The sequence below is a fragment of the Sturnira hondurensis genome, unplaced genomic scaffold, assembly GCF_014824575.4.
Source record: "Sturnira hondurensis isolate 20B ecotype Veracruz unplaced genomic scaffold, ASM1482457v3 Scaffold0022910, whole genome shotgun sequence".
In the NCBI taxonomy this organism is placed as follows: domain Eukaryota; kingdom Metazoa; phylum Chordata; class Mammalia; order Chiroptera; family Phyllostomidae; genus Sturnira; species Sturnira hondurensis.
The window spans coordinates 14069174-14094499 of NW_028095541.1; the positions used below are offsets into that span (position 1 = coordinate 14069174).

The 25326-nt window shown below is 41.2% G+C and overlaps 2 protein-coding genes across 2 annotated transcripts in view; one reads left to right on the plus strand and one right to left on the minus strand.

Moving 5' to 3' along the window:
- Positions 1-11249, plus strand: part of LOC118980579 (protein adenylyltransferase SelO-like) — a 42986-nt gene extending 31737 nt beyond the window's left edge. Inside the window, exons 15-20 of the mRNA XM_037037222.1 lie at positions 47-128; positions 229-321; positions 3441-3520; positions 4718-4761; positions 7319-7400; positions 10752-11249. Coding sequence (XP_036893117.1) covers positions 47-128; positions 229-321; positions 3441-3520; positions 4718-4761; positions 7319-7344 — 325 coding nt within the window. The 3' untranslated portion in view covers positions 7345-7400; positions 10752-11249. The remainder of the gene's footprint in view (positions 1-46; positions 129-228; positions 322-3440; positions 3521-4717; positions 4762-7318; positions 7401-10751) is intronic.
- Positions 11250-13173: 1924 nt separating this feature from the next.
- APBB1IP (amyloid beta precursor protein binding family B member 1 interacting protein) overlaps positions 13174-25326 on the minus strand; it is a 99665-nt gene continuing 87512 nt past the window's right edge. The window contains exons 11-14 of the mRNA XM_037037221.1: positions 25057-25155; positions 24029-24143; positions 16989-17092; positions 13174-14005 (exon numbers count right to left, since the gene is read on the minus strand). Coding sequence (XP_036893116.1) covers positions 13505-14005; positions 16989-17092; positions 24029-24143; positions 25057-25155 — 819 coding nt within the window. The 3' untranslated portion in view covers positions 13174-13504. The remainder of the gene's footprint in view (positions 14006-16988; positions 17093-24028; positions 24144-25056; positions 25156-25326) is intronic.

Below are 25326 nucleotides of genomic sequence, written 5' to 3' on the forward strand. Positions count from 1 at the left end.
TAGTGAGAATTTTAATGACAAATTATGTTGACATTTCTTTTTTTAGATTTAGAGAATTGTTCAAAGCCAAATTGGGATTACTTGGAGAAACAGAGGGTGATGATGATTTAATTGCATTTCTCTTACATGTGAGTTTATCATTTTACCTTTTTTTCTGATTAACATTTGAATTACTAATCAGTATCTTCTTAAAGAACTGCAGTTGATAAATATACTTATTTCCATTAGCTTATGGAAGAGACAGAAGCTGATTTTACGATGACATTTCGACAACTCAGTGAGATTACTCAAAGCCAGTTACAGGAGCTCAGCATTCCTCAGGTATTAGTTTGTGACATTTGGCTTTTTTCTTAATTTCACTTTCTTTTTAACAGGTTTATTGAGGTATAATTTATATACCATGAAGTTTCACTCACCTTCAATATATAATTTAGTGATTTTTAAATAATTTACAGATTTGTGCAGTTATCACAATTCAGTTCTGGAACAAATCCATCACGCTAGGTCCTCTGTGCCCTTTTGAGTCAGCCTCTATTTTTGCTCCCAGCCCCAAGCAGCTAGTAATTTATTTTCTGTCTCTCAAGGTTTGCACTGTCTAGACATTTCCTATAAGTTGGAATTGCATGACATGTGGCCTTTGGCATCTGGCCTCTTCACTTGGCGTGTTTTGAGGTCCGTGCACGTTGGGCCCGACATCAGCAGTGCGTCCCTCTGTTTCCGAGCAGTGCTCCCTCCTGTGGCTGCACCGCGTTTCGCTGACCCCTCCACCAGTTGGTGGATGTTGGGGTCTTTTCCACGTCTTGGCTGTTGTGAGTAAATACTGACTCTGAACATTTATATACAAGTTTTTGTGTGGACATGTGTTTCATTTCTCTTGTGTATATTGTAGGAGTGGAGCTGCTGGATGGTTTAGTAAATTTATGTTTATTTTTTTAAGAAACCACCAAACTATTTCCAAAGTGCCTGCACTTAATTCACTTTTGAGAATGTGTTGCATTTTTATTTTAATTATAATACATCGACTGTATTATATATGGACTCATATGGGTATTGCCAGTAGATTTCTATTTACAGATTTTTAGAAATACAGATCTGTTTTTAAGGTCTCATTCTTCTGTATTGCAGTGATTGTTTTTATCCTGTTGTGATTAACACCTAGCCTTATTTTTTTCAATGAAGAACATTATCTTCCATGACATTCTCTGTATAATGTCATCTTTTCAGTTTTTAACAAATTCAAATTCATTTATACACTCATTCAACAAGTATTGAGGACTCACAGTTATTGACAGCTTATTCTGGGACAGGAATTATAGTAAATGCTTCACAAAATGAAAATTTATTATTAATATAATAACAATTATAGGTGACATTTATTGAGTGCTTATTACATTCTAGGTACCATTGTAAGATTTTATATGATAATCTGTCATATTACATATGTGGTAGATACTACAGTGATCTCTCTTTTACTGATAAAGACACTAAGGCACAGAGAGTTTACTGAACTAGCAGCAGGTCACACAGCTAGTGAAAGTCTGGCTGGACTCCAACACAGGCAGCTTTCTCCATAGTTTGTGCTCCTGGTTCCTTAGCTCTGCTGCATCTTTCTTGTGATCTTACACATCTTTCTTGTGTAAGAAAAGGATGGAGCCCTTCTTCCCTCAGTCCCTTGATCTGGTCAGTCACCAAATGAAAGGTAGCCTGGGCTACGTCATAAGGTCGGGAAAGAGAGTCCGGTGGAATACGTCCGTAGGTTTTCCAGTCATTTCCACTGTGCTTAGGAGGCGGTGTGCTGTGGTGACTGGAGAGAGAGGCCCTGGAAGCAGACTGGGTGCTTCAGATCCAGTTCCCCCAAGACAGGCCGTGTGAGCTTGTATAGGTCACCTGGTTTCTCTAACCCTCCCTTGCTTCATCGGTGAGACGAGGTTAATGGTAATACCTACCTCATATGAGCTCAGTAATTGTCAGCTGTCAGAACAGATTTCAGACTTCTGTGTTTTCAGTGTGATCTCCTTCTGGGGTTTGAGGGAAGGGTGCCATTGTTGATTGAAGCTACACTGCCAAGAGGCTTGAGCTCTTACCACTTATTTACAATTATTTTCACAAAAATAGCTGTCAGTGTAGGAAATGAGAATTAAACTAATGTTCTTTGAAAAAGAAGCATGAGAAGTGATCCTGTAAAGGTGGTGTGGATCACACTAATTAAAAGAAAAATTATTTTTCTCATGGTCATGGATAGCCTTAAATTACATTTCTAGTAGCTATTTGAATAAAAATGTCTACCTGTGCAGTAGAAAATATGAAAGAATGTTAGCCACTAAGAATCTTTGATGTAATTGAAAAAAAATTATTAATGATTCATTCATCTATCAACTAATTATTTAATTAGTGATAATCACCAATTATCATTTAATGTATAAAAAACTGAAAGTAATGTTAAAGCGACTTTTTCAAGTTTTTGACAGATATCAATACTTAAATTACTAAGTATTTTAAGTACTTTATAACTTAACATTTACTTGGAATACTTAATTGACATCATTGTACCTTAATTATTTCAGTAGTAAATTTCTGTGCCTTTTGAATATGAAACCTTTACAACCCCTGACTAGTAGATGAAGTTAATTGCTTATCCTTTTGTGTTCCCTTATCCTTTTATATTTCTATAATATATATTTTATAAATATGTATATTTCTAAAATGACATTGAATATTTTTACCCTTAAATGTACACTTTCCTTAAATGTGGGGAACATGTCTTATTTTTATATAGTTCTCTCCTAATAAAGTTCCTAACAGTAGTTATGTTGCATAAATATTTATTTAATTAATAGATAATGAAATAAAAGTTACTTGCAAATTAAGCTTTTGAAAGTAAATTACATTAAGGATATTCCCTATTTACTTATTTTTGTAAAGACTTTATTTACTTACTTTTAGAGAGAGAGAAAAAAGGAGGGAGAAAGAAAGGGAGAGAAACAGCCGTGTGTGAGAGATACATGGATCTGCTGCCTCTTGTACGCCCCCAACTGGGCACCTGGCCCCAACCCAGGCATGTGCCCTGACTGGGAATCAAACCAGCAACCTTTTGGTTTGCAGGCCGACGCTCAATACACTGAGCCACGCCAGGCAGGGCAGTTCCCTATATACAATTATTCATGTGTATGTAATCTCTATTGATAAGAACTGTGTATATATTTTTATTTCTCTCAAATCATTCCATTACATGGATTTCCATGAATTAGAATTTCAGAGTTGAATGTTATATAAAGAAAAGGGAAATATTATTCCTTTTTAGTATTACTTCTCCTCAGAACAGCAAACTTTAAAAAATCTGGATATTAATTATTAAAGAATATAATTGAAAGGAACATGGAGTTAAAACAAACTGAACAAATATTACTATACTAAGCACTGTATTACTGTGTTTCATTTAGCAATTCTGGGCACTGAAGATGATTTCAAAGCATAAACTCTTTCCTGTCTGGGTGTCCCAGTACCTCTTGAGACTGAAGAGGTAAGTTTAATAATTTACAAAAAAGCTTGCGATGTGTTGCTTTAGCATCGTCAAGTCACCAGGTCCCTTCCTTCCTTTCTGTTTCCCCATTTCCTTTTACTCCCACATACTTCGCACTAGTTCAGGCACCTTAGTAACCCCTCACCTGTGGAGAGGGCACCTGTCTGTTCACCTCGACGCTCCAATGACACAGTTCCCCCGTTTCTCAAGCTCTGAAGCTGGAGAGGAGTCCTCAGGCTTTCTCCCAACGTTTACTTATTGGTACATGTCATACAACTGTAAGAAGTTACTTTGTTTGATAACCTAAAATGAATTAGAAGCAACAAACATGACAGAGTAAAGGAACGGTAAATAGAGGGAGCTGGAGAGAGAGACAGAAAAACCACAGAACACAGAGGAGCAAGTACCCCTTCACAGTTTACACTGAGGCCTCTTTATAGAGCTGACTCTGAGTAATCAAAGAAAAGTCAAAATATTTTCAGAAGACTAAGTTTAAGATAAGGAAATTTATGTCATTTTTATAAATTCATTTCTTAAAGTTTTTATAAATTTATTTCTTAACATTTTTATTTATTGAGAGAGGGAGAGAGACATTGATTTGTTGTTCTACTAATATATGCATTCATGTGTCGGTTCTGACTGGGACTCAAACCCCCAACCTTTGTGTATTGGGACAATGCTCTAACAAACTGAGCTGCCTGACCAGAGCCTAGATTATTTTTAGACAAAAATATTTTTTGATTTGTACAAATAAAAGAAGGTTTGGTATTATCTAAAATAACTAAACAAGGTAGTATTTTACATATTATTTGATCAACTCAGTATTTTCTTATTTTTAAAGACTTTATTTATTTTTAGAGATGGGGAGGGAGGGAGAAAGAGAGAAAGAAACATTGATGTGTGGTTGCCTATCATGTGAGCCCCCTACTGGGGACCTGGCCGACAACCCAGGCACGTGCCCTAGACTAGTAATCAAACCAGCGACCCTTTGATTCGCAGGCCATCATTCAGTCCACTGAGCAACACCAGCCAGGGCTCAACTTGGTATTTTCTATATTCCTTTCAGACACTGATTCACTGTGACTTGAAAATGCTTTTTGTTAATGTTTGTCTTGTGAAATAATTCCTACCCCTTTGAAAAAAGATATAATTTTGGGAGTCAGGAGATGATTTTGTCTTTTGTTTATTCATTTTTAGTAATATGAATGATTCAGATTCCAAAAGAAGAGAAAGAATGACAAGTAAGTGATCATTTTGATTTTATTTAACTTTAAATAATCACATAAAAGCAACATTTTTGAAAACCAGAAGTAACTACTTGAGGGAACTGAGTTGTTTTTTTAAAAATTAAATTAACTTAAAAATTAAAAAAATTAAAGACTGGTGACCAAGATGAGGTGTAGATAGATACCTTTTGTTTCCCTCCACAACCAAAAGAAAGATAACAAATTTAAAAACAAAAAACAACCAGAACTGCAAGAAAATTGAACTGTATGGAAGTCCAATAATGACGGAGTTGAAGAAACATTCATCCAGACTAGTCGGAGGGGTGGAGACCAGCAGCTGGGGTGGAGAGGATGCTTGGCAAGGGGGCGGCTGAAGGACTGGGCAGGCGAGGCAGTGGCTGGTGGCCCCACATTTGCATGTAGATAGATCGGGAGGAAAAACTGGGGAGCAAGACAGACTGCACAACCCAGGATTCCAGCATGGGGAAAGAAAGCCTCAAAACCTCTGGTTGTAAAAATTTGTGGGTGTTGAGTTGGCAGAAGAAACTCCCAGCCTCATAGGAGAGTTCATTGGAGAGACCCACGGTGTCCTAGAACGTACAGAAGCCCACCATAAGAACATACATAAGAACATACATTGGGGAAGGGGAGAGAGGAGAATGGGAGAAAAGGTACAAGGAATAAGAAGCACAAATGGTAGTTAGTAGTTACAAAATAGACAGGGAGAGGTTAAGAATAGTATGGTAAATGGAGAAGCCAAAGAACTTATATGTATGACCTGTGGACATGAACTGGGGTGGGGAGGGATGCTGGTGGGAAGGAGGGTGCAGGGCAGAGGGGAATAAAGGGGAGAAAAATGCAGCAACAGTAATAGCATAATCAATAAAATATTACTTAAAAATTTAAATATTTTAAATTTATTTTTTAAAAATTGAATTAATTTAAACTTAATAAATTATATTATTTAAAAAATATATTGGTGCTAGAGAAAGAGAAGAAGGAAGAGGGAGAGAGAGAAAGAGAGAGAAACACTGATTTGTTGTTCCACTTATTTATGCATTGATTGGTTGCTTCTTGTATGTACCCTGACAGAGGATTGAACTGGTAACCTTGGTGTATGGAGACAAAGCTCTAACTGAGCTACGCAGTCAAGGGATGAGATTTTTTTTTAAACTAGAAGAATTCTACATGAATAAATTTTACTTGAGTTGAAGTGTCATATATGAGCTTTTCTAATTTTACTTTTTGATACATTTACTTCTAGTCCTTTTCTTTTTTTGGTATGTACTGATTAGAAGAACATGGGATGTAATTTTAGATCTTATTTTCACTAAAATAATTTTAGATCTTATTTTCGCTAAAAAAAATTATGCAGTTTTTCTTGCTACTTCACTCTTTATAATGTAACATTTTTACTGGCTGCGTAATAATACTTTCTTGAAAGGATATATTATGTTTTACTTTACCATTTCCCTATTATTAAGTATTTAAATTGTTTCTGGTTTTCCTTAATAATATGAACAGTATTTTTAATGTTTGAGTTTGTTCCCGTAGACTATATTTTCAGAGAATTAGAATGACTGAGTTGCAGGGTACTGATAGTTTTAGATTATCTCTCGTATTTTGTCAGATCTTTAAAACCAACTGAAATGCAATTTGTTTGTTCCTTCCATTCAAATAACTCAGACAACTGTGGTTGAGAATCACAAAATGGTGATTTCTGGAGGCTTCTAGAATTTCTCTTATGCCACCCAGTTGATGTTTTGGAAAAGTCTCATCTCAAATAAAGACACAGTTCCTGGAATTTTTCTAAATGTGCTATTGTTGGCCCTGGCTGGCGTAGCTCAGTGGATTGAGCGCGGGCCTGTGAACCGGAGTATAGAGGTTCGATTCCCAGTCATGGTACATGCCTGGGTTGCAGGCCAGTTCCTTGCAGGCTAACTACCAGCAGGGGATGCACAAAAGGCAACCATACACTGATGTTTCTCTCCCTTTCTCCTTCCCCTCTAAAGATAAATAAACAAATAAAATCTTTAAAAAAAATAAATGTGCTATTGTTACAATACTTTTCAATATTAAAAAATGCATGGTTACTATAAAAATATAAATGTAGAAAGAGTTTTGTCTGTTGGTAAGCTTTCCTGTATGCTCTTGGCCGTGTCACCATTAAGCAGTCCTGCTGAGTCAGACCTTAGTTCTGTGAGTGAAGATGTTAAAAGCAGCAACTTTCCCCTCTCCACTTAGAATAAAGGGCCTAGATGAGATGAATTCACTACTTTCTCCACACTTTATAAAAGGCTTAGCAAACTGAACATAGTGAAAAAGACAAACTAGTGATGAAACACTGAAAAGAAAAACAACATTGCTCATACGCTCAGTTTCTTCTGTACCGTAAGGCAATAAATACTGCACATTGTTTACAGACAATCAGCATGGACCGGTGCTGGCTATTTCTTCTCATTTGAGCATTCTGGCAAAGCTCTTGAATATTTCTAGTTTCAGCTGTGATTTCAAGCAGCCTGTGTTGACCCGTAACTTCTAGTTTCAGTGGGTGCTTTTCCTCTTGTTTAAGTTGCCAACCCTAGAAGAACGTGCTGAAGAACTGGATGGCGGAGTCTGCAGTGCAGAAAGCAGAGAGCAATGACTTTTCAGAGGTAAGGTGGTTGGCTTTTCTGCATTTATTTTTATTAGTTTTAAATACGCCACGTTTTAAACACACTGAGTTTGTTTGCAGACATGCAAAATTGGACCACTGCTGGCACCAGCTGTGGAATTTTCCTTGCCTGGTCTCATGTTTATTTTACTTAGGGACAGGCACGTGTATAGTAAAAGTAACAAAATAAATAAAGATGGCAAAGATCAACTTCTAACAGTGGCAACTGCAGGAAGAAGGAAATTTGAGTCAGGGAAGGATCCTTGGCTCCAGCTATATCGGAAGTATTTTATTTCTGAAGCTGAGGGGAGGCTACACAGAAGTTCATTATGTAATTCTGCGTACCTTCTTCTGTGCCTCAGTATCATAGTTAATCATTTGAAAATGCATTGCATATAATCTCCATTTTTTGGATTGGAGTGGCCCCAGCACTCATGCGGTCCCTCGTCTGTCCCGCACTGAAGCAGGCAGTGGTGACTGGCACAGCCCTTTTACTCCCCCAAACTGGCTGCAGCCTCAGAATCATGCTCATCAAATGGGGAGTCACTACTTAGGCCGTCAGAGTTGGCGAGAGACAGAAACTTGGCTATTTCTCATTTGGAACGTGCAGTCATTTTTTTATTTCAGTAGTTTACTTAGCCTGACAACTCGAGGTTTGCATTTTAGAAAATAAAATATTCTTACGTGTAATCTTTCAATGGTGTTCAGGAAAAAAACAGAGAAGAGAGATGACTGAGCATTTATTTTTAGGCAAAGCAGTCTAAGCTGAGGAAACTGAACATTGCTTAATAAGTCGTTCTGTTGGCTTGTGTCTCCTTTCTCTCCCCTCTCTTTTGTTTCTTCCCTCTTTCCTTCCCTTCCTCAAAGCTGTACTTGGGTAATGATGCAGTGCACACTGTGTAGAGAGGTGTCTTCCTAAGTTCAAGTAAATATTCAGACCCACCAGACTATTACAGGCTGCTCTCAGCCCCATTCTACTCAGAAAGATACAGGACGAAACCTGGCTTGTAAGAAGGGCAATGTCAGGTTCCTCGCTGGCAGGAGTTCTCACAGCAGTTCGCAGCAGCAGGACGCACACATGAAAGCTCAGGTCCGAGGAGACGAGAGCCACTCTGGGAAGATGCAGGCAGGGGCAGCCCTGGTTTAAAAGCTTAATGTTCCAAATCTTGGCAATTGTAAATAATGCTACAGTGAACATAGTGGTGCATATATTCTTTCAAATTAGTATTTTGGATTTCTTTGGATATACTCCTAGAAGTAGAATCACTGGGTCAAAAGGCAGTTCTATTTTTATTTTTTTGAGGTCAGTGGCTGCACCAGAGTGCGTTCCCACCAATAGTGCATGAGGGGCACACTTTTCTTTACATCCTGCCAACACTCATTGTTTATTGAGTCACTGATGGTAGCCAAGATTGGGAAGCAGCCCAAGTGCCCATCAGTAGATGAGTGGATAAAACTAAGGTGCATTTATTTACACAATGGACTACTGCTCAGCTGTAAAAAAAGAAAACCTCACCTTTTGCAACAGCATAGATGGACCTGGAGATTATTATGCTAAGTGAAACAAAACAGTGAGAGAAAGACAGATGCCATGTAATCTCACTTACATGTGGATTCTAATGAACAAAATAAACAAAATAGAAACAGACTCATAGAGAACAGACTGACTGCTTTCAGAGGGGGTTAGGGAGCTGGGTGAAAAAGGTGAAGGGATTAAGCAAAAAAAAAAAATCCCTCACAGACACGGATAACAGCTTGGTGATTACCAGAGGGAGAGAGCAGGTAGGGGAGGTAGAAAAGGGTAAAGGGCAATAAACAGAAATGGAAGGAGACTTGACTTGGAGTGGTGGACTCACGATTCAAGATACAAATCATGTATTATAAAATTGTACATTTGAAACCTATATAATTTTATGAACCAATGTCACTCCAATAGATTCAATAATAATTTAAAAATAAAAAAGGTTTATGTTACACAGAAACCAGTATCTCTTGGAATAAGGCCATTGGTATAGTTCCCAATATCCCTATTAGAGACCCGCCTCAAGAGTTACCACGTAAAGAAAGCCCTAAGCATTCTACAGATATTTACAGTTTTCGGAGCCCAGACGCTATTTTTCAGTCAGAAGCAATGTTGTATGGCGACGCAGTCGACATTCCACCTCATCAGGTTACCAGGCAGCACACCTGGAACGTTACCTAAGGGTTACATTCTCACGCAGGAAAGGGAAAAGGTTTGGTTAAGCCTTTTACACAAAACCTTTCCCATACACAACTTGTGTTTACCTTCTTGCTTCAAATGTTTCTTGAGAATCCACTCTATGTGAGGCACTGTGGAGAAGTATACAGTATACAGTATACAGACTGACTCAGGGAGCTTTGAAACTGGTGGGTCTAAAACTGACTTTAAACTTTAATTAAAGGTTCTCTACAGAAAGTACCTGGGGAGAAGTTGGGAGGGGCTCGAAGACTGGTGATGATGCAGTGCTTCTGTTTGAAATATTAGTAATATAGTAATATACTCCATTTGAGTTCTTGGCTTTACTTTCTTAGATAATCATCCACCCTTCTATTGGAACTAGGCATTTTCTTGTAATATCTAAGGAAGTAATAAAACCATGGGAAAATATTTGACATATGGTTGGCATATAACACTATATTAGTTTCAGGTGTGCAACATAATGATTCAGTACTTGTACATATTGCAAAATGATCACCACAGTAAGTCTAGTTAGTACCTATCACCATACATGGTTATAAAATCTCTTTTTTCTCTTGGGATGAGGACTTTAAGATTTATTCGCTTAGCAACTTTCAGATATGCAGTGCAGTGTTCTTAACTGCAGTCCGTGTGCTGCACCTCACATCACCATGACTTTATTATTTTATAACTGGGTGAAAATACGCATTTTGATCCTAGAATTATTGTTTCAAGAGTGTGTTCTTTGATGCTTCAGTTTATCACCATAGGGCAAAATTACAAATGAGGGCATAGCAGAAGTTGGAATCCATGCCCTTGATTTAGGAAGATTGCAAATTATTGACATTTTTTGTACATGTTTTAGAAAATTGTAATCCTCATACTGTTGTGAATATCAGGGCGTATATGTAGCCTTTGTGACACTGTACACATTCACTCTCCCATTTTAGCACAAAACTAGTACTTGAAGAACTTTCTATGGAACGGTAGAAATTTTAAGGGACAACTATAGTTGAAGTATGAATGAAACATAAAATGCTTAAGCATTTTCAAAAAAATGTAAAAACTCAGCTTGTTGTTTTAGAAATTTAGAAAATTAATAAGTGTCCCAAGGAAGGAACTCTGTATTTATCTACTGAAATTATTTACCAGGTCCATCTTCTTCAGGAAGTTCTCCGGCACCCTTTCCAGAAGCACCCTGCAGCTGAGAGAGCAGGCTACTCCTCACCTACACCCTCTTGGGCTAGAGATCTCAGAGTTAGCTGCTCATCTTAATTTGGAAAAAATAAATTAAAGAATACTTCTATCATTGAATTCAACATAGAATAATCAATTTGATAAATTCTTAATGACCATCTACATTTTGGGGACAATTCTGAATTTCATAATAATGATTCTATAAAAAAATTTCTCAACCAAATAAACTGAACCTGTTCTTTGAAACATCTTTGTGATCATTTTTGTTCTAATTAATAACTTTAATGGAATGATAAGTGTTTTTGTAAACTGTGAGTTATTCTCAATAACTAAAAATTTTGGTAATGTTTTATAATGAATTTGTAAGTATTCATCTAATACTTATTATGTGCCCAGTACTTTGGAGCACATCTAATGAGTATACTAGCTTAACTGTACTCTTAGAGCTGTTTTTTTTTTTTTTTTTTTGGTCTATAATGCTACTTGTCAAACATTTACCGAAGTTAAGAGCATAGTTTAATGAACGTTGTTTATTTTTTATTTAACCAGCTCATTAATGATCAATACATGATCAGTCTTGCTTCATCTAGACCACTACACACTTCTCAATGTTCCTAGTATTTTAAAGAAATTTGGAGACATTATTTCGTTTAATTTACAACATTTCTGTATGCATCTCCAAACATTATTGGTTTAAAATACATACACACAATGTCATTATCACCTTAAGAGAATTAACAACTAACTCCCTAATGCATGAAATCAAATAGCCAGTTTTCAGTTTTTTCCTATTGTTTTATGGCATCACCATCATTATTATTTTATAGTTGCTTATTGGAATTCGGATCCCAGTAAAGATTGTCCATTATAATTAGATGATAAACATAGTTTCTTTTGATGCCGGCTTTTGAGCCACTTACATCTTTTTTTCTTGTAATTTTTTGTTTTGTTTTGGTTGCAGAAACCAGATAATTCATCTTCTAGTGTTTCCCAGTCTGCATTTTGCTGATTGCATTTCTGTGGTCTTGTTTAACCTGTTGCTGTGTCCCCTGTATTTCTGTAAACCTAGAGCCTGATTCAGATGCAGATCTGATTTCTTTGGTAGAAATACTTGCTATCAGGAGGCAAGTGCCGTGTATGTCCCCCAGGTCTCTGTATGTAATCTCACTGGTCACTGATACTCATCACCTTGACCCACTGGTTCAGTGAGGCTGCAAATGATTATAATCTAATCGTATCACTCATTTGTCAGGACCCTTCTAGAAAAGAAAACTTCCTATTACTTATTATTTGGTCATCCTGAGGTATAGAAAGGCAGACTTGTGAGTGGGTTGCCAAGTGTGCTCTAAAGAGAAGCAGTGGTCTTGTTTATGTTAGTGTCAGTATGAGCTCTTGAATTTAAGCGTATTTTATATTTTATACAATTGCATTTATTATCCTTACTGACTAGCAAAGTGTCCGGCATTTGGCCAGTGAGGTTTTATTCATACTGGCTCCTTCTGACACGATCCTGGGAGTTTTTGATGGCTGCCTTGTTTTCCGGTGTGGTAAAATGTTCCAGGTTTATCCTGTATATTTCTTACTTTAGCCCTGGAATTAATTACTAGCAAAGTGAAAAAAGAAGTATACTTGATGTGCTAAAAAAAGGAAAGAAAATGGAATCATATAAAATGCTCACTTAAAACCGCAAAAGGCAGAGAAAGAGTGGAAGACGGTACAGGGACAAAGAACAAGGGCAACTGGTAGAACACAGTCACAAGGACGGTGCCTAACCGTACCAGCCATCACCTTAAACACCGAGGGTCTAAACACAGCAATTAAAAGGCAGAAATTATCAGAGGGGATCAAAACCCAGTAATTTTTATAGTTTTCCCCTATAAAGGAAGGAGGTGTTGTAGAGAGAAGTTGGGAGACCCGGCTGCGATCCAGCTCCGTGGGATCTCGGTTAAGCACATCTGCAGGCTTGTTTCTTCTTTAAGTTAGGAACAAGCTTGAAGTGACTGTTTTGGGGTCCTCGACGCCCATGGCAACCACATCTCTCCCTTTCCCTTCCCAGTGCCCAGGCCCTGTGCTCTGAGTGCTCTTGATCTGAGTGATGGGCCCCAGTATCTCCTTGGTCAAGTTTCAGCTACAAATGATGTGACAAGGAATGACCCTCTACTCCTGCTGGGGCCAAAGAGGTTCACTGTAAGGAAAATTTTCCTCTTTGATTTTCTGAAAATTCTGAAAGTCATGAAGATGAAGGTGGAAAATATATGGAAGACCAGTAAGACTTTAGAAGGTGCAGGATTTTGAAAGCTCTTTTCAAAATATCAAGTATAAGTTAATATTGCCCTAGGTTATACAGCTATTTCTAGAAATGCCATCTTCAGGAAGAAAAATTTTAAACTTTTATTAATTTGATGCTTCTGAACATCATAAAATAAATGAACATAAAATATCATTTTGGTTAGCTTGGAAGGTGAGAGAAATTCCACTGATGTGCACATCACAGGAAAAGTATGTACATTTAGACAGATACTGTAAATTCCGTGTTAGCTTAATGGTTATGAATGTACCTGAGCAACAGTGAAACGTTTTGCATTTCTAGTCTGCACACTTTATATTTTATCTGAAATCACCAACATATCACGAAAATAAAGTAGCAAAAATGCACTTGACGTTAGAAACGATGGCACCCATCACACACAGACACCCGGATGTTGCCCTCAGGACGCGTTGCCTCTTTTCTTCTGCAGAGCTTTCATGAGGTCGGACATGAAATCCTGCTCTGCGCCTCCTCCTGCGCCCGGTGGTCCCGGGTTCTCCTGCCTCTTTGGGGGAATCGGAGGCCTTTTGGCAACAACGTGGGGTGGCCCCTCGGATTCGGGGGCGAGGGTGGGTGGGGGTGGAGGAGGGGGCGGTAATGACCCTGCATCCCCCGCAAACAAAGGGGGAGGAGGAGGCACGAAGTCTGGTGGCCCTTCGTTAAAATCAGGGGGTGGTGGTGGCAGCTCTTCATCCTCCATGGGTGGGGGTGGCGGGGGCGGCGGCAGACAGTCATCGGCCGGGGCTGGAAAGCCCATGCCCTTGGCCTTGGGGGGTATCACTGGGCTGCCACTGGTGTCTGAGGACCGTCGCATGGGAGGGGGTGGTGGCAGGCTGGACTTCGGAGGGTGATGAGCCCTGGGCGGTCCTGGGTCCTGGTTAACAGGGACTGGCTTCTTGTCCTTCAACAAAGCAACAACAGCATTAGTCTTGGCACACAGCCCCAGTGGGATGACATTTCCGCGGACGTGTGAGTTCTAGGCAGTGTTTCTCCACAGGGAGCCCTGAGGCTGCAAGGTTCTTCCTGAGCTTATCTTTGTCCTGGGCCAGAGAAGGACTCAAAAGGCCTTCAACACTATTACACGAAGCACTGATCTACCACGTCTCCTCTCAACGGAAGACAGCCCTATCCAAGCAGTTGCATATTATGTTTAGACTGTTATCTTTAACAGAGCTTTAGTGGGATAGAGTTTAGCTAGTGGAAATGTTGCTTAAGGAACTCAAAAGGGAAGTGAACTGGCTCTCTTGGAATTCCCACGCAGCCACGGTTCGCAAGGAAAGCCTCTGGGGTGGCAGGCATATCCATCAACAACATTTCTCCTGGTTTGTGTTGAGCTGGCTGTGAAACTTAGTTGTCAGGAGCAGGTGTCTATGAAATTATCCTGGGCTCGTACCACACCCTCAGTGGCAGAGATGTGGTTAAGGAGCGTCCCCAAACCCTCCCCAAATCTCAAATGCCCGACTGTGATTAGCACCAAGAAGGTGGAAGGGAAAAAGAAAACCAGAGTAGCTTTCTCTGGGCTCCAGGTAACCTTTGTGCAAGCCGCAGCATACAGCCGTCTGTCCTGCCTCAGTGCCTCCCTGCCTGCGTGGGGAGCAAAGGTGCCTTTCTCCACCACCTCTGTGGGCTGTAGGGGGAAGCCATCAATGCGCTTTGTGCCCTCTGACAAAACAGCATCAGGGGAGGTGGTGGGTGGGTGGAGCAGTCGTAAGGATTTGTCTTTTCTTTCTTTTTTTTAAAAGATTTTATTTATTTATCTTTAGAGAGGAAGGGAAGAAGAGAGGGAGAGAAACATCAATGTGTGGTTGCCTGTCATGAGTCCCTTGCTGGGAACTGACCTGCAACCCAGGCATGTGCCCTGACTGGGAATTGAACCGCGATCGTGTGGTTCGCAGGCCAACGCTCAGCCCACTGAACTACACCAGCCAGGGTAGGATTTGTCTTTTCTTAGCTATGTGGAAGCCAGCTGGTTAGTTATAATCATTATTATCTGTGTCTCAAGGTTATGATGAGATGGAATGAGATACATGTAAGTGGTTCAAAAGAGGAAAATCTTGTGCTACTGGTAGAAACCAAAACCAAACTTGGCCAAAGGTCAACAAAAGTGTAGTTCTTCTGCCAACAGTAGAATAGATCATAATAAACTATATTTATATAATGCAGCTTCCCCAGAAATTCCAGGCAGCTGAATTGAATCCCTCTTTTTTAGTGAAAGTTATAATAGAAACTTACATTTTATGAGGTTTCCATTTTATTTTCCTTTGCCTAATAACTTCTTCCCACTAAAGATTCCATTTAGAAGTTTTTTTCCTCTATGAAAGTGCCTTATGATAAAGTTTCTATTTTATTTAGTTTATTTGCTTAACATAAAGTAATTTACTGGTGATATATTTAAAAAATTTTTGTGAACAGGCAGTTGGGGAATTGGTATTCACACATAGTTAAGTGATTTCTATTCTGGGATCCTTTTGATCGCTTTCGGCATTTTAAAATGTGCGTCTTCATTTGCTATCACAGAAACCGTGAAAATAATAAAGCATGATGAAAGTGCCAGAAACACAAATTTTTTAAAGAATGATTTTTTTCTTTTATTGATTTGAAGAGAGGGGAAGGGAGGGAGAAAGAGGAGGAGAGAAACACTGATGTGAGAGAGAAACATCGACTGAACCTGCAACCCAGGTACATGCCCTGACGGGGAATTGAACCAGTGACATTTTGATCTGCAGGATGACACTCAACTGACTGAGCCACACCAACCAGGGCAGAAACACAATTGTTAATAGTTTACAGTGGTTTCCAAAAATTCTAAGACATTCAACAAATATAACACTTAGCTGTTTCCACCACTGGCTGATGGACAAAATGAAAGATGGAAATGAAGTGAAAAATTTCTGAAGGTACAATTATTTAAGATTGTTTTGAACCACACATGGAAAATGAAATTTGTAGAGTAAACTGAAATGTTACCACTTGGGTTAGTAACTAAATTGTAGCTTTTAGTTTTGGCTGGTGTGGCTCAGTGGATTGAGTACAGCCTGTGAACCAAAGGGTCACGGGTTCCATTCCCAGGCAGGGCACATGCCTGGGTTGTGGGCCTGGTCCCCAGTAGGGGGTGTGAGAGAGGCAACCAATCTGTCTCTTTCCCTCTCCTTCTCCCTCCTTTCCCCTCTCTCTCAAAATAAGTAAATAACATCTTTAAAAAATAAATTATAGCTTTTAGCTATAGATTTTAGATAGATTTAAGTGAATCTTCATTAATCTCCTCCACTGAGAAGAGGAGTTACAGAGAATGTTATACCAATTTAGCTATGATTTTAAAATGTGTTTTCTTCTCCATCACCCTGAAGATGTATGGAGAACATTAACAGAAAATAAAAAATGCACATTTGATAGTGGAATCCTTTTAGCAGTTGTCCTCTAATCTGGTTTTGCAGCTTAGTGGGCATTTACTATAGGGCTCTGACTAACTGTTGCTCTGATTTGTTTAAAAAAAAAAATTAGTAGAGATCCCAAGGGCTTCAGACTCAGAGCCACTTTCAGAGAGTGCTAAGCCCACTTGACCAAACCAATGAAATCACTCCAGACCAACACAATAAATGAAGCTAAATTATAAATAGTTACCAATCTTCAGAATTAAAATAAACATCTAACATTTTTCCCAAAGTGGTGGGATAACAGTTGGTTTTAACTTTCCATTCCAGCCTGTGTAATTTTAAGAAGATAAAGAAGATAAAAGCAATGACCTAAATGAAATATGTGACTTAGTTGCTGGAACCATGCTTGCCCTTTTTAAAAGAGCAGTTACTAGGCTCCTGCTAACGGCTTCGCACACGGGTTTGCAGGTGGGAGTTTGGTAGGGTTGCGCCGGTTACCCTCTGGCCTACCTTAGTTGTGTCCACGTGTCCCTGGGCTTCTTGGCGGACAGCACTCAGGGAGTGTGCGGCCTGGGGAATCTGACCGTTGGCCTGGGCGGGGCCTGTTTTAAGTCCTGAGAGGGAGGAAGAGAGACAAGAAGAAGTGGGGACATTTCAACATTCTTGGAAGTTCACCTGAAAATACAAAGCAGTTTCCTTCTCCAGTGCAAAAGGAAGGGACTCACGGGCACACTGTGGTTAACTGGGGGCTTTATGAAAAATCTGAGACGTGTTATGTCCGGAGTTTGTGAGGTTCAGCAAATGGTTCAGGAAAGTGAATGCTTTATACAGGTTACATACGAAATCTGGATTAACTGAGGGGTTAGAGAACAGTAGGATCTGCTCTCAAACACTTTTTGGTCGTTGGAGGGTAAACCTTGAAACCTCTTTTAAAAATTCCTATTGTTGAAAATATATCTGGTTTCATACCCTGCTGTGTACAGGAACAACTTTTAAACATCCTCAGCAAAAACTACTTTGGGCATAGGAATAGTAAAGGGAATTGAGCAAAATGTGCAACCTTCACCAGAATGCAGTCCCCGCCCCCCTCTGCCATTCTTAACCCACAAGGTTTGTGAAGGCCGGTCCCAGCACTCAACCTGGCCAACCAGAAGGTGGCATCATCGTGGGTGAAGCCAGATGGCTTAGGAATGGGCAGGAAACAGAGCCTTTTCCGAGATAGGAATCTTTGAACGAAGATTTTTGCTGTGTGAAAAACTAAGCCTGGAGAGTCAGTGGCAGTCCTTGCCACCTCATGGGGACAGTGCCTATGAAAGAAACAGGGTCTTGATGAAATCACTCAACCCTTGGATCCTGTTGTGCCCTTGGACTTCCCAGACCTTGGACTTCCCAGTTTTGTGTATTAATAAATCTCTCCCCCCTCACTTTTTGTTTCTAAACTACACTGACGTGGATGTCTATTAATTGCCTTATAGAGTCCTGATTAAAAATAGTCGCTAAAGTCGTTTAATAAGTACTAAAAAAGCCTCCAAAGCTGTTGCTAATATGAAAAAAGATTGTCATTTATCAAGAATCAGTGACTTGTTGTTAAGCACTCTGGGCGTAGAATGATGCCTCTGTGTTTTCGGTTAGGTGACCAGAGCAGAAACGAGTGGATCCCATGTGGTTGATGCCTCCCAGGCAGTGTCCTTGCTGGTGCACGTGGTATGTTTCTGCAGGGCTCTGGCTCAACTGTGTAAGGAAGAGGGGACAGGAAAAGAGGAAGGGGGGGAGGTAGGCAGAAAGGGATTCCAGATTCCCAGAGACAAGGAGCCAGCTAAAGCTGGGGAGGCATCAGACAGAAGGTACCCGGGCTTACTACCTCCAGTCCACTCGGGTGATTCCACAGCATGTTCTTCCCAGGTGTGGCTAGTGCCAGCCCTCAGCCTCAATCCTTGTTCTGAGCTACCCTCCGAGGTTCTGAGGCCCAGGGGATTACTCCCCTGTGAGGGAAGCCCACTCTGCAGGCCAGTGACTCAGGGAGGCAGTTGTTGGGTAAAGGGGGGGGGGGTTGCCTGACTAGTGCTCCAAACAGGGTGAGGTTCAAGTGAGTGTAGTCAGCTAGTGAGTCCTCTGACCCTTGGGAACATTTGTAACACTATTCTTGATGTTCACAGCTTTTTGTGGGAGGGGAGCGGTGTTGGAAGGAGCACATAGTTGATTTGTTCTAGGCCCTTTGGATGAACACGGGTCCCTAAAACACTCTCTGAGGGCCCTACTGATTTTGTGTGATGAGTTGAGGTGAAGAGAGAAGCTTTGATAACAGCGTTTGGCAAGAACCAAACTTTAAAAGACGTTGTCATTTCGAACAGGTCTTTGTTGCTGAGATGCAATCATGGTCACCATGTGTGCATATGTGTGTGCATCTACTGAGGAGAATGAACTTCACCTTCTATTTGAAAGTGGCTTTACTTCCTTCTAAACTCATCTTCAGTTCCTTCCATGCTGGTCAGTCATGTAGAACTTAAAGCCCTACACAGCCAGTGCTGATGGCAATAAATTCTAAAAATAGGCCAGAAAGTTTAAATTCTAAGAATAAGAGAAAGTTTAAAATGAGGAATTTTTTTCTGTTTAGGTGCTCACAGAAGCACTGTATTATAAGCAGGATGGCTCCCAGTATGGTTTATTTTTGAAATCTCAGCATATTTGTTCTCTGATGCTATAGCAGCACCAACATGGGTTAATTTATCATCCACTAAAGGATATTTCATCGTGTACAAGATCCACCTTTTTAACCAATGGGAATCTCATCTGAGTGATACAATCATATTCTTCAGAAATTGGTTTTAAGAAATCATCTAGAGGGAATGGAACTACTAGTAATGTGCATTTAGTATTAATGAAAACAACTACGTTAGTTTACTTAATCTTCAGAGAAACTCTATAAGGTATGCATCATTTGTTGTCCCAACCATCTTCGAATTCCAGCTGAACATTTATTACCTGCAAGGCATTGTACTTGGTGCTGGGGAAACCACTATGTATAAGACATAGTGGTCTCTGACCTCGTGATTTCCATCAGAATCTAAGTGGATAATCACAAAGGACAATTCATTTGAGGCCAGAGGAATGTAGGGATATAGCATCTGTAAAGTCTCTGAGAAAGGATGGTGCTGGGGGCTTTGCAGAACTGGGAAAAAGCAAATGGTACGTGTGGTATGAACAGGAAGAGAAGGGTGGAGAAAGAGGCGAGAGAGATGGGCAAACCCATATTATGCAGCTAAAGATCTAAGACTTTACCTCAGAGCAGTGCAAAGCTTCCAAAGGGTTTTGGTAGGGGAAGGTGAGGGAAGGTGACGTGGATGGGGAGAAGCCTGCAAACACAGGCTTAGCTGGAGGCCTGCTTGACTCAGCCAGTGCATGAGGCTGAGTGAAAGAGCAGGGTGGCTTGGATTGGATGGCAATAGAAATGCAAAGACAAGGACAGCTTTGACCAATAATTAGAAGGTAGAATCAACAGGATTTAGGGGTAATTGGATTTGAGGGCTAGTGAGCTTTTATTGCATGTGTACTACATGGGCAATTGGGCAAATGATGATATTACTTACAGAATTAGAGAACAACAGTGGAGAAGCAAGTTTGGAGGGTGAGATGATGAGATCAGTTTTACAAGCATTGGCTTTGAATTGTCTGTGATGTATCCAAGTGAAGCCACTGAACAGACTGCTGAATGTATCTGTTTGGAGGTCAACAGAGAAGGCTGGGTTGATGACTATTGGTGGTCAGCACACAGATGGCACTGAGAGTGAATTAAATCACTTAGGAAGATTGTATAAAGTGAGAAGAGGGAGAGGATTGGCTGGGCCTTGGGTGATTTAATGTGGGATAGAAGAAGATTAGTCAGTAGAGGAGGATAGAAAAGAGGGATCAGAGAAGGGTGGGGTGGGGCGGGGGACCTGGAGTGCGTGATATTTTGAAAGCCAATAAGATTATTTCAAGGAGGAGTGATCAGCTGTGTGGGTGTTGCTGAAAGGTAAGATAAGAAGAGGAATCGGCAATAGTTGGATTTAGCAACACAGAGGCCACTGGTGCTATTAGCAAGAGCGTTTTCAATGGGGTAATGGAGGCTGACCCTGACCGGAACACGTGAAAGAGAGAGTGGGAAGTAGAAGATGGCAAATGTGGTCCACCCTTTAGAATAGCTGTTAGGCAGGGCAGTAGCAGGAGGGGCATGGGGCATCCTAGGAAGGTTTTAAATTTGTTTGTTTGGAGAAGGGAGCCATGCTGCTGAGGAGAACCCGGTAGAGCAGGAGAGAAGGAGAGAAAGGCGCGATTGTCCTGGGTTCCCGGCACAGAACTTCTAAAACTCCTGGTATCTCCCAAGTGGTCTAAATATCTCTGTTACTCATGAGCCCCTAGGATCACATCTGAGTTTATGCTAATAATGTGGCTCAGGACGGGGCTGCTGACCAGAAAGACCCTAACCTCTGGGGAGTTGAGGGGGGCTGGAGACTGAATTCAGTCATGTAGCCAATGATTCAATTAACCATGCCTGTGAAATGAAATTCCAATAAAAAATCAGGGAGGGTGATGCACCCTAATTCCTCAAGAAGGGTACATGGAAGCCCTGTACCCAGGACCCAGCTGGACCTCATCCTATGTGTCTCTTGATTTGACTGGTCCTGACTTGTATCTTTTGTAATGAAACTGTAGTCGTAAGAATAGCATTTATTTCTGTGAGTGATTCCAAGCAAACTGTTGAATGGGAGAGGGTCATGGGAACCCCCAAATTTGTAGACAGGAGGCCAAAAGCGTGGATGGCCTGGGGGCTCCTGAAGTGTGGCTGGTGTCTGCAGGAAGGACAGCCTCACTGGGGGCTATGTCCTTAGCCTGCGGGCTCAGAGCTGCACCACAGCACCGTGGGTGGTGCTGGGACGGGGACCAGAGCTGCATGCAGAGCTGCCCTTGTTAGGAAGTAACAATGGCCTCAGCCAGGATGGGTGCGCATGCGGGCAAGGTGCTGGGTTCCATGGTGGGACGTAAAAGGAGGTCTCTTTTGATGGTTCCATTTTCTCTGATGAGAGTAAAGGAGTTGCAGGCTGGAAGTCTGAGGAGTGTGAAGAACATGTAAAACATTTAGGAAAACTAGAAGATCTTACTGAGTGGAGCATGTTTCTTCAACGTCACTGACGTTTGGGACTAGAAAATCCTTTGTGTGTGAGGACTCTTAGGCCTTGCAGGACAGGCAGCATCCCTGCCCTCCACCCATTAGATGACACTAGCATCCCCCAAGATGTGGCAGCCGAAATGTCCTCAGACATTGCCAGTGTTCTCTGGGGGACAGAGTCCAGCGAAACTGGCCTAGAGAAGCATAGTAAGATGGGCAGGCAGTGTTAGCACCCATTTGTGGCTGATGCCCACAAATCTGTGGTGGAATCAATGTCTATTGCATGTAGAGACCTCTAGGAGGAAAGGATGTCTCAATCCCTGTCCCCACCCAGAGACATCTTGCTCTTCCTGCCCCCACCCCCTCCCCCATTCTCACTCTCTGCATTTATTAGGTTAACAGTGGGCAGCATCTCTGTGGGTCAAAGACGGCCCTTTTTTCTCCTCCTTTCTTCCTTCATCCCATCCACCTCCATTGCTTGCTTCTCTTCTTCCTCTTTTTCTTTACATGACGGGTGTTGTAGTGCCTCCGACTTACTGAGACTTAGGGAGGAGCAACGTCCATTCCAGGCTCTGAGTTTAAACCACAAGCTCTAGTTCATTCCTCCAGAGAGCCTTGAGTGAGGAAGTACGTTCACTAGCCCAGCTAATCAAAATGCAGAATTCTACTTTTGTGTTCCCAGTGCATATAACTCTTTTTCTCGGGAACTTCCCAGGAGGGATGCCTATAGTTGGATATGGGACCTGCGGGTGCCCTATCCTAAGAGCATCTCCTAACATCCTCAGATCCCCCATGACCGCTGACATAAGCCCACAGTCGGCAGACCTGAGGCCCTGGCAGGGAGACCACTCCACTTCCATCCCGAGCGGGACTCGGGTGCAAGTCAAAAGTGGAATAAATTCAACTCTGACCGAACCACCCCACGCTGGCATCGGACTCTGCAGGTTTGAGGGCTCAGCTTCCACAAGGGCTCAGACTCACAGTCACACGGACTTCTGACCAGCCTTCTACAAGTTCAGGGGTTCCCTCAGGTCAGTAGCTCACTAGCATGACTCACAGCACTCAGGAAAGTGTGCATTTACAATTACAGTTTCCTTTTAAAGAATATACTCAGGGCAAGGGCTGGGAGGGTCCCACATGGAGCCTCTAGGCCCTCACCCTGCAGAGTCAGGGCCTAGCCCCTTCCTGCCACATCAGTATGTTGGCCAACAAAGAAGGCCCCCAAGCGTCGGTGTCCAGTTACCAGTGGGGCTTCATCACATCTGCACAATTGGCTTAACCACTGGCCATGTGACCAAGGTCAATTATGCCCATCCTGGCTCCCAGTCAACCTTTTATTTACTAACTCTCCACGGATTTACTGTATTGCAGGCTTGCGAACCCAGGAGCACAATGTGGAACACACAGAAATGGTTTTTGTCCTTTGGAGACTTAGAGTCTGGTGGAGAATATAGGCAACGGACAAATGAATGAATACCTAAAATGACTAATTATGACAAGCGCTCTACAGAAAACAATTTGGCCAAACACTTCCAGGAAATGCAATGTACACAGAATAGCCAGACTGGAGATATGTGATAAAAGTATCTTTACATAGTAAGTCAAGTCGACCTCACAGCAGCTTCCGCAATTTCAAGCTCATTTTACCCTTTGGAGCAGTAAAGACCGTACATAAATGCTGGCCTTTGCTGTGACCACCCTTTAACACTGGGAACGATGACCAAACTCCTCTGCCCAAAACGGCTGGTTCCAGTGTTTTCGACGGCTGTTTATCATAAAGATAAATGTGTTAGGATGACAGCTCAGCCACGGAGGAGAGACTAGATCTGGTCTCTCCCAACTTCGGTTTTCTCACAGGTGGCGTGGGGGTGATAATGGACACTCTGCAGGGCTGCTGTAAGAATCAGAAACCATGCAACACAGCACATAGTACCTACTTCATCCCTCAAGGTCCCGTTCTCCTTAGAAATAGAAACAAGTAGCTGTCATGCTACCTTTAAAATGTGATGTCCAGGATTGGGTACAAGGCTCTAGCCATGACGCCAATGAGACAAAACATCAGGGAATGACTTTGTCCTTGGGGCGGGCGGTGTGCCGGGGACTGACGAAGCCTTGGACAAATACAACATTCATACTCTGGGGAGACACTCCTACCAGCTCTCCCTAAACTGGTGACCAGCATCTTATCCACCAGCATATCATGAAAAAGGGTCAAAGCTTTGCTAAAAGTCACTTATAAAGAAATGGATGCAAATGTGTACACCTGTAGATCTTGAGCCTGATGGTCAGAAGGGAAATGTATTCTGCCCTGTCTACGGAGTTCGCTCGCATAGAACACATTGGGTAAGTTTGAGCATGAGCTCGGAGCTTGAACCAGTGTCAGGATTTCTGCTCTGCGTGGTACCTGTAGAAGGCGGAGCTGGGGTGCCTGCGTTGACAGTGCCCATGGTTGTCCACCGGGAGGCCAGCCCGGCCCTGGCCACGGCCCGCTGGTAGTTATCATAGAGAGTCTTTCCATACTAGGGAGGAAACACAAGAGAAGTAAGAAAGTCGTCTGTTTTTCCTGGATTCTGTGCTCAACTGCAATATACGTGTTGAGAGAAAACAAAGTACTTTGTGCTCTTCTTTTTACTCTTGTCCTGAGTTTTTTTTTTTTAATACAGTTGACCTTGAACAATATGGGTTTGAACTGTGTGGATCTACTTATATACAGATTTTTTGTGTTTTTTCTTCCTTATGATTTTCTTAATACCAGTTTTTGTCTAGCTTTATTGTAAGAATATAGTATATAATGCATATAACATATAAAACGTGTTAATTGGCTGCTTATGTTATTGGTGATTTCAGTCCATAGGTAGGCTATTGGTAAAGTTTCTGGGGAGACAGAATTTATATTCAGGATTTCTGACTGTGCCTGGTTGGCGCTTCTAACCCCTGGGTTGTTTAAGGGTCAGTGGTATCAGTATTTCAATAACAAATCCACAGATTGCTTCTTCGTGTGTTAAATAATTTCCCAGATTAGCAGAGACAGTTCATACTTTTACCTAGACATTATAGGAGAGCTTTAGCCATGTAATTCTGGTTACATATATCTTTATATAATTCTACACCTCATGCATGTAATCACACCTCATGTTTCTTAATTACACACTACATTTGCAATGCTCTCCACAAGTAAATAAAGATCTGGAGAGTCTCATGTGAAAGTAAATCCTTGATTCTCAGGTCATTGGAGTGTCTATTCCTCTTACCTACTTAAAAAAACCCAACAGGCAAATAAACAAGATAATGTCGGTGTCATCAACCCACCAATAGCATTGACCTATGAACTATGAGTCAAGTGTCTCACAGGAACACAAAGACTGGACCCAGCCAGGAAGCCAGTTGGCAAATTCAAATGCAAGATAGGCTGGAGTCCCCACGCTCACTCACCTTTGCGATCCTTATCCCCGTGACCCACTGGTTTAGCGCTCTTGCGTCATCACAGCAGAGATACTTGATGTACTGGGACTCCTTCTGAATTTGGGGATGCTGGAAAAAGTCATTTCAGAGACCCTTAGTACACTATTTGTTAGTACCTCTCAAAAATTTTTTTAGAACTTTGAATTTATTGGTGTGACACCGGTTACTAAAATTATAAAGGTTTCAGCTGTAAAATTCTATAATATTTTTAAAAAATGTTAAAACTTTGACAATGTATAT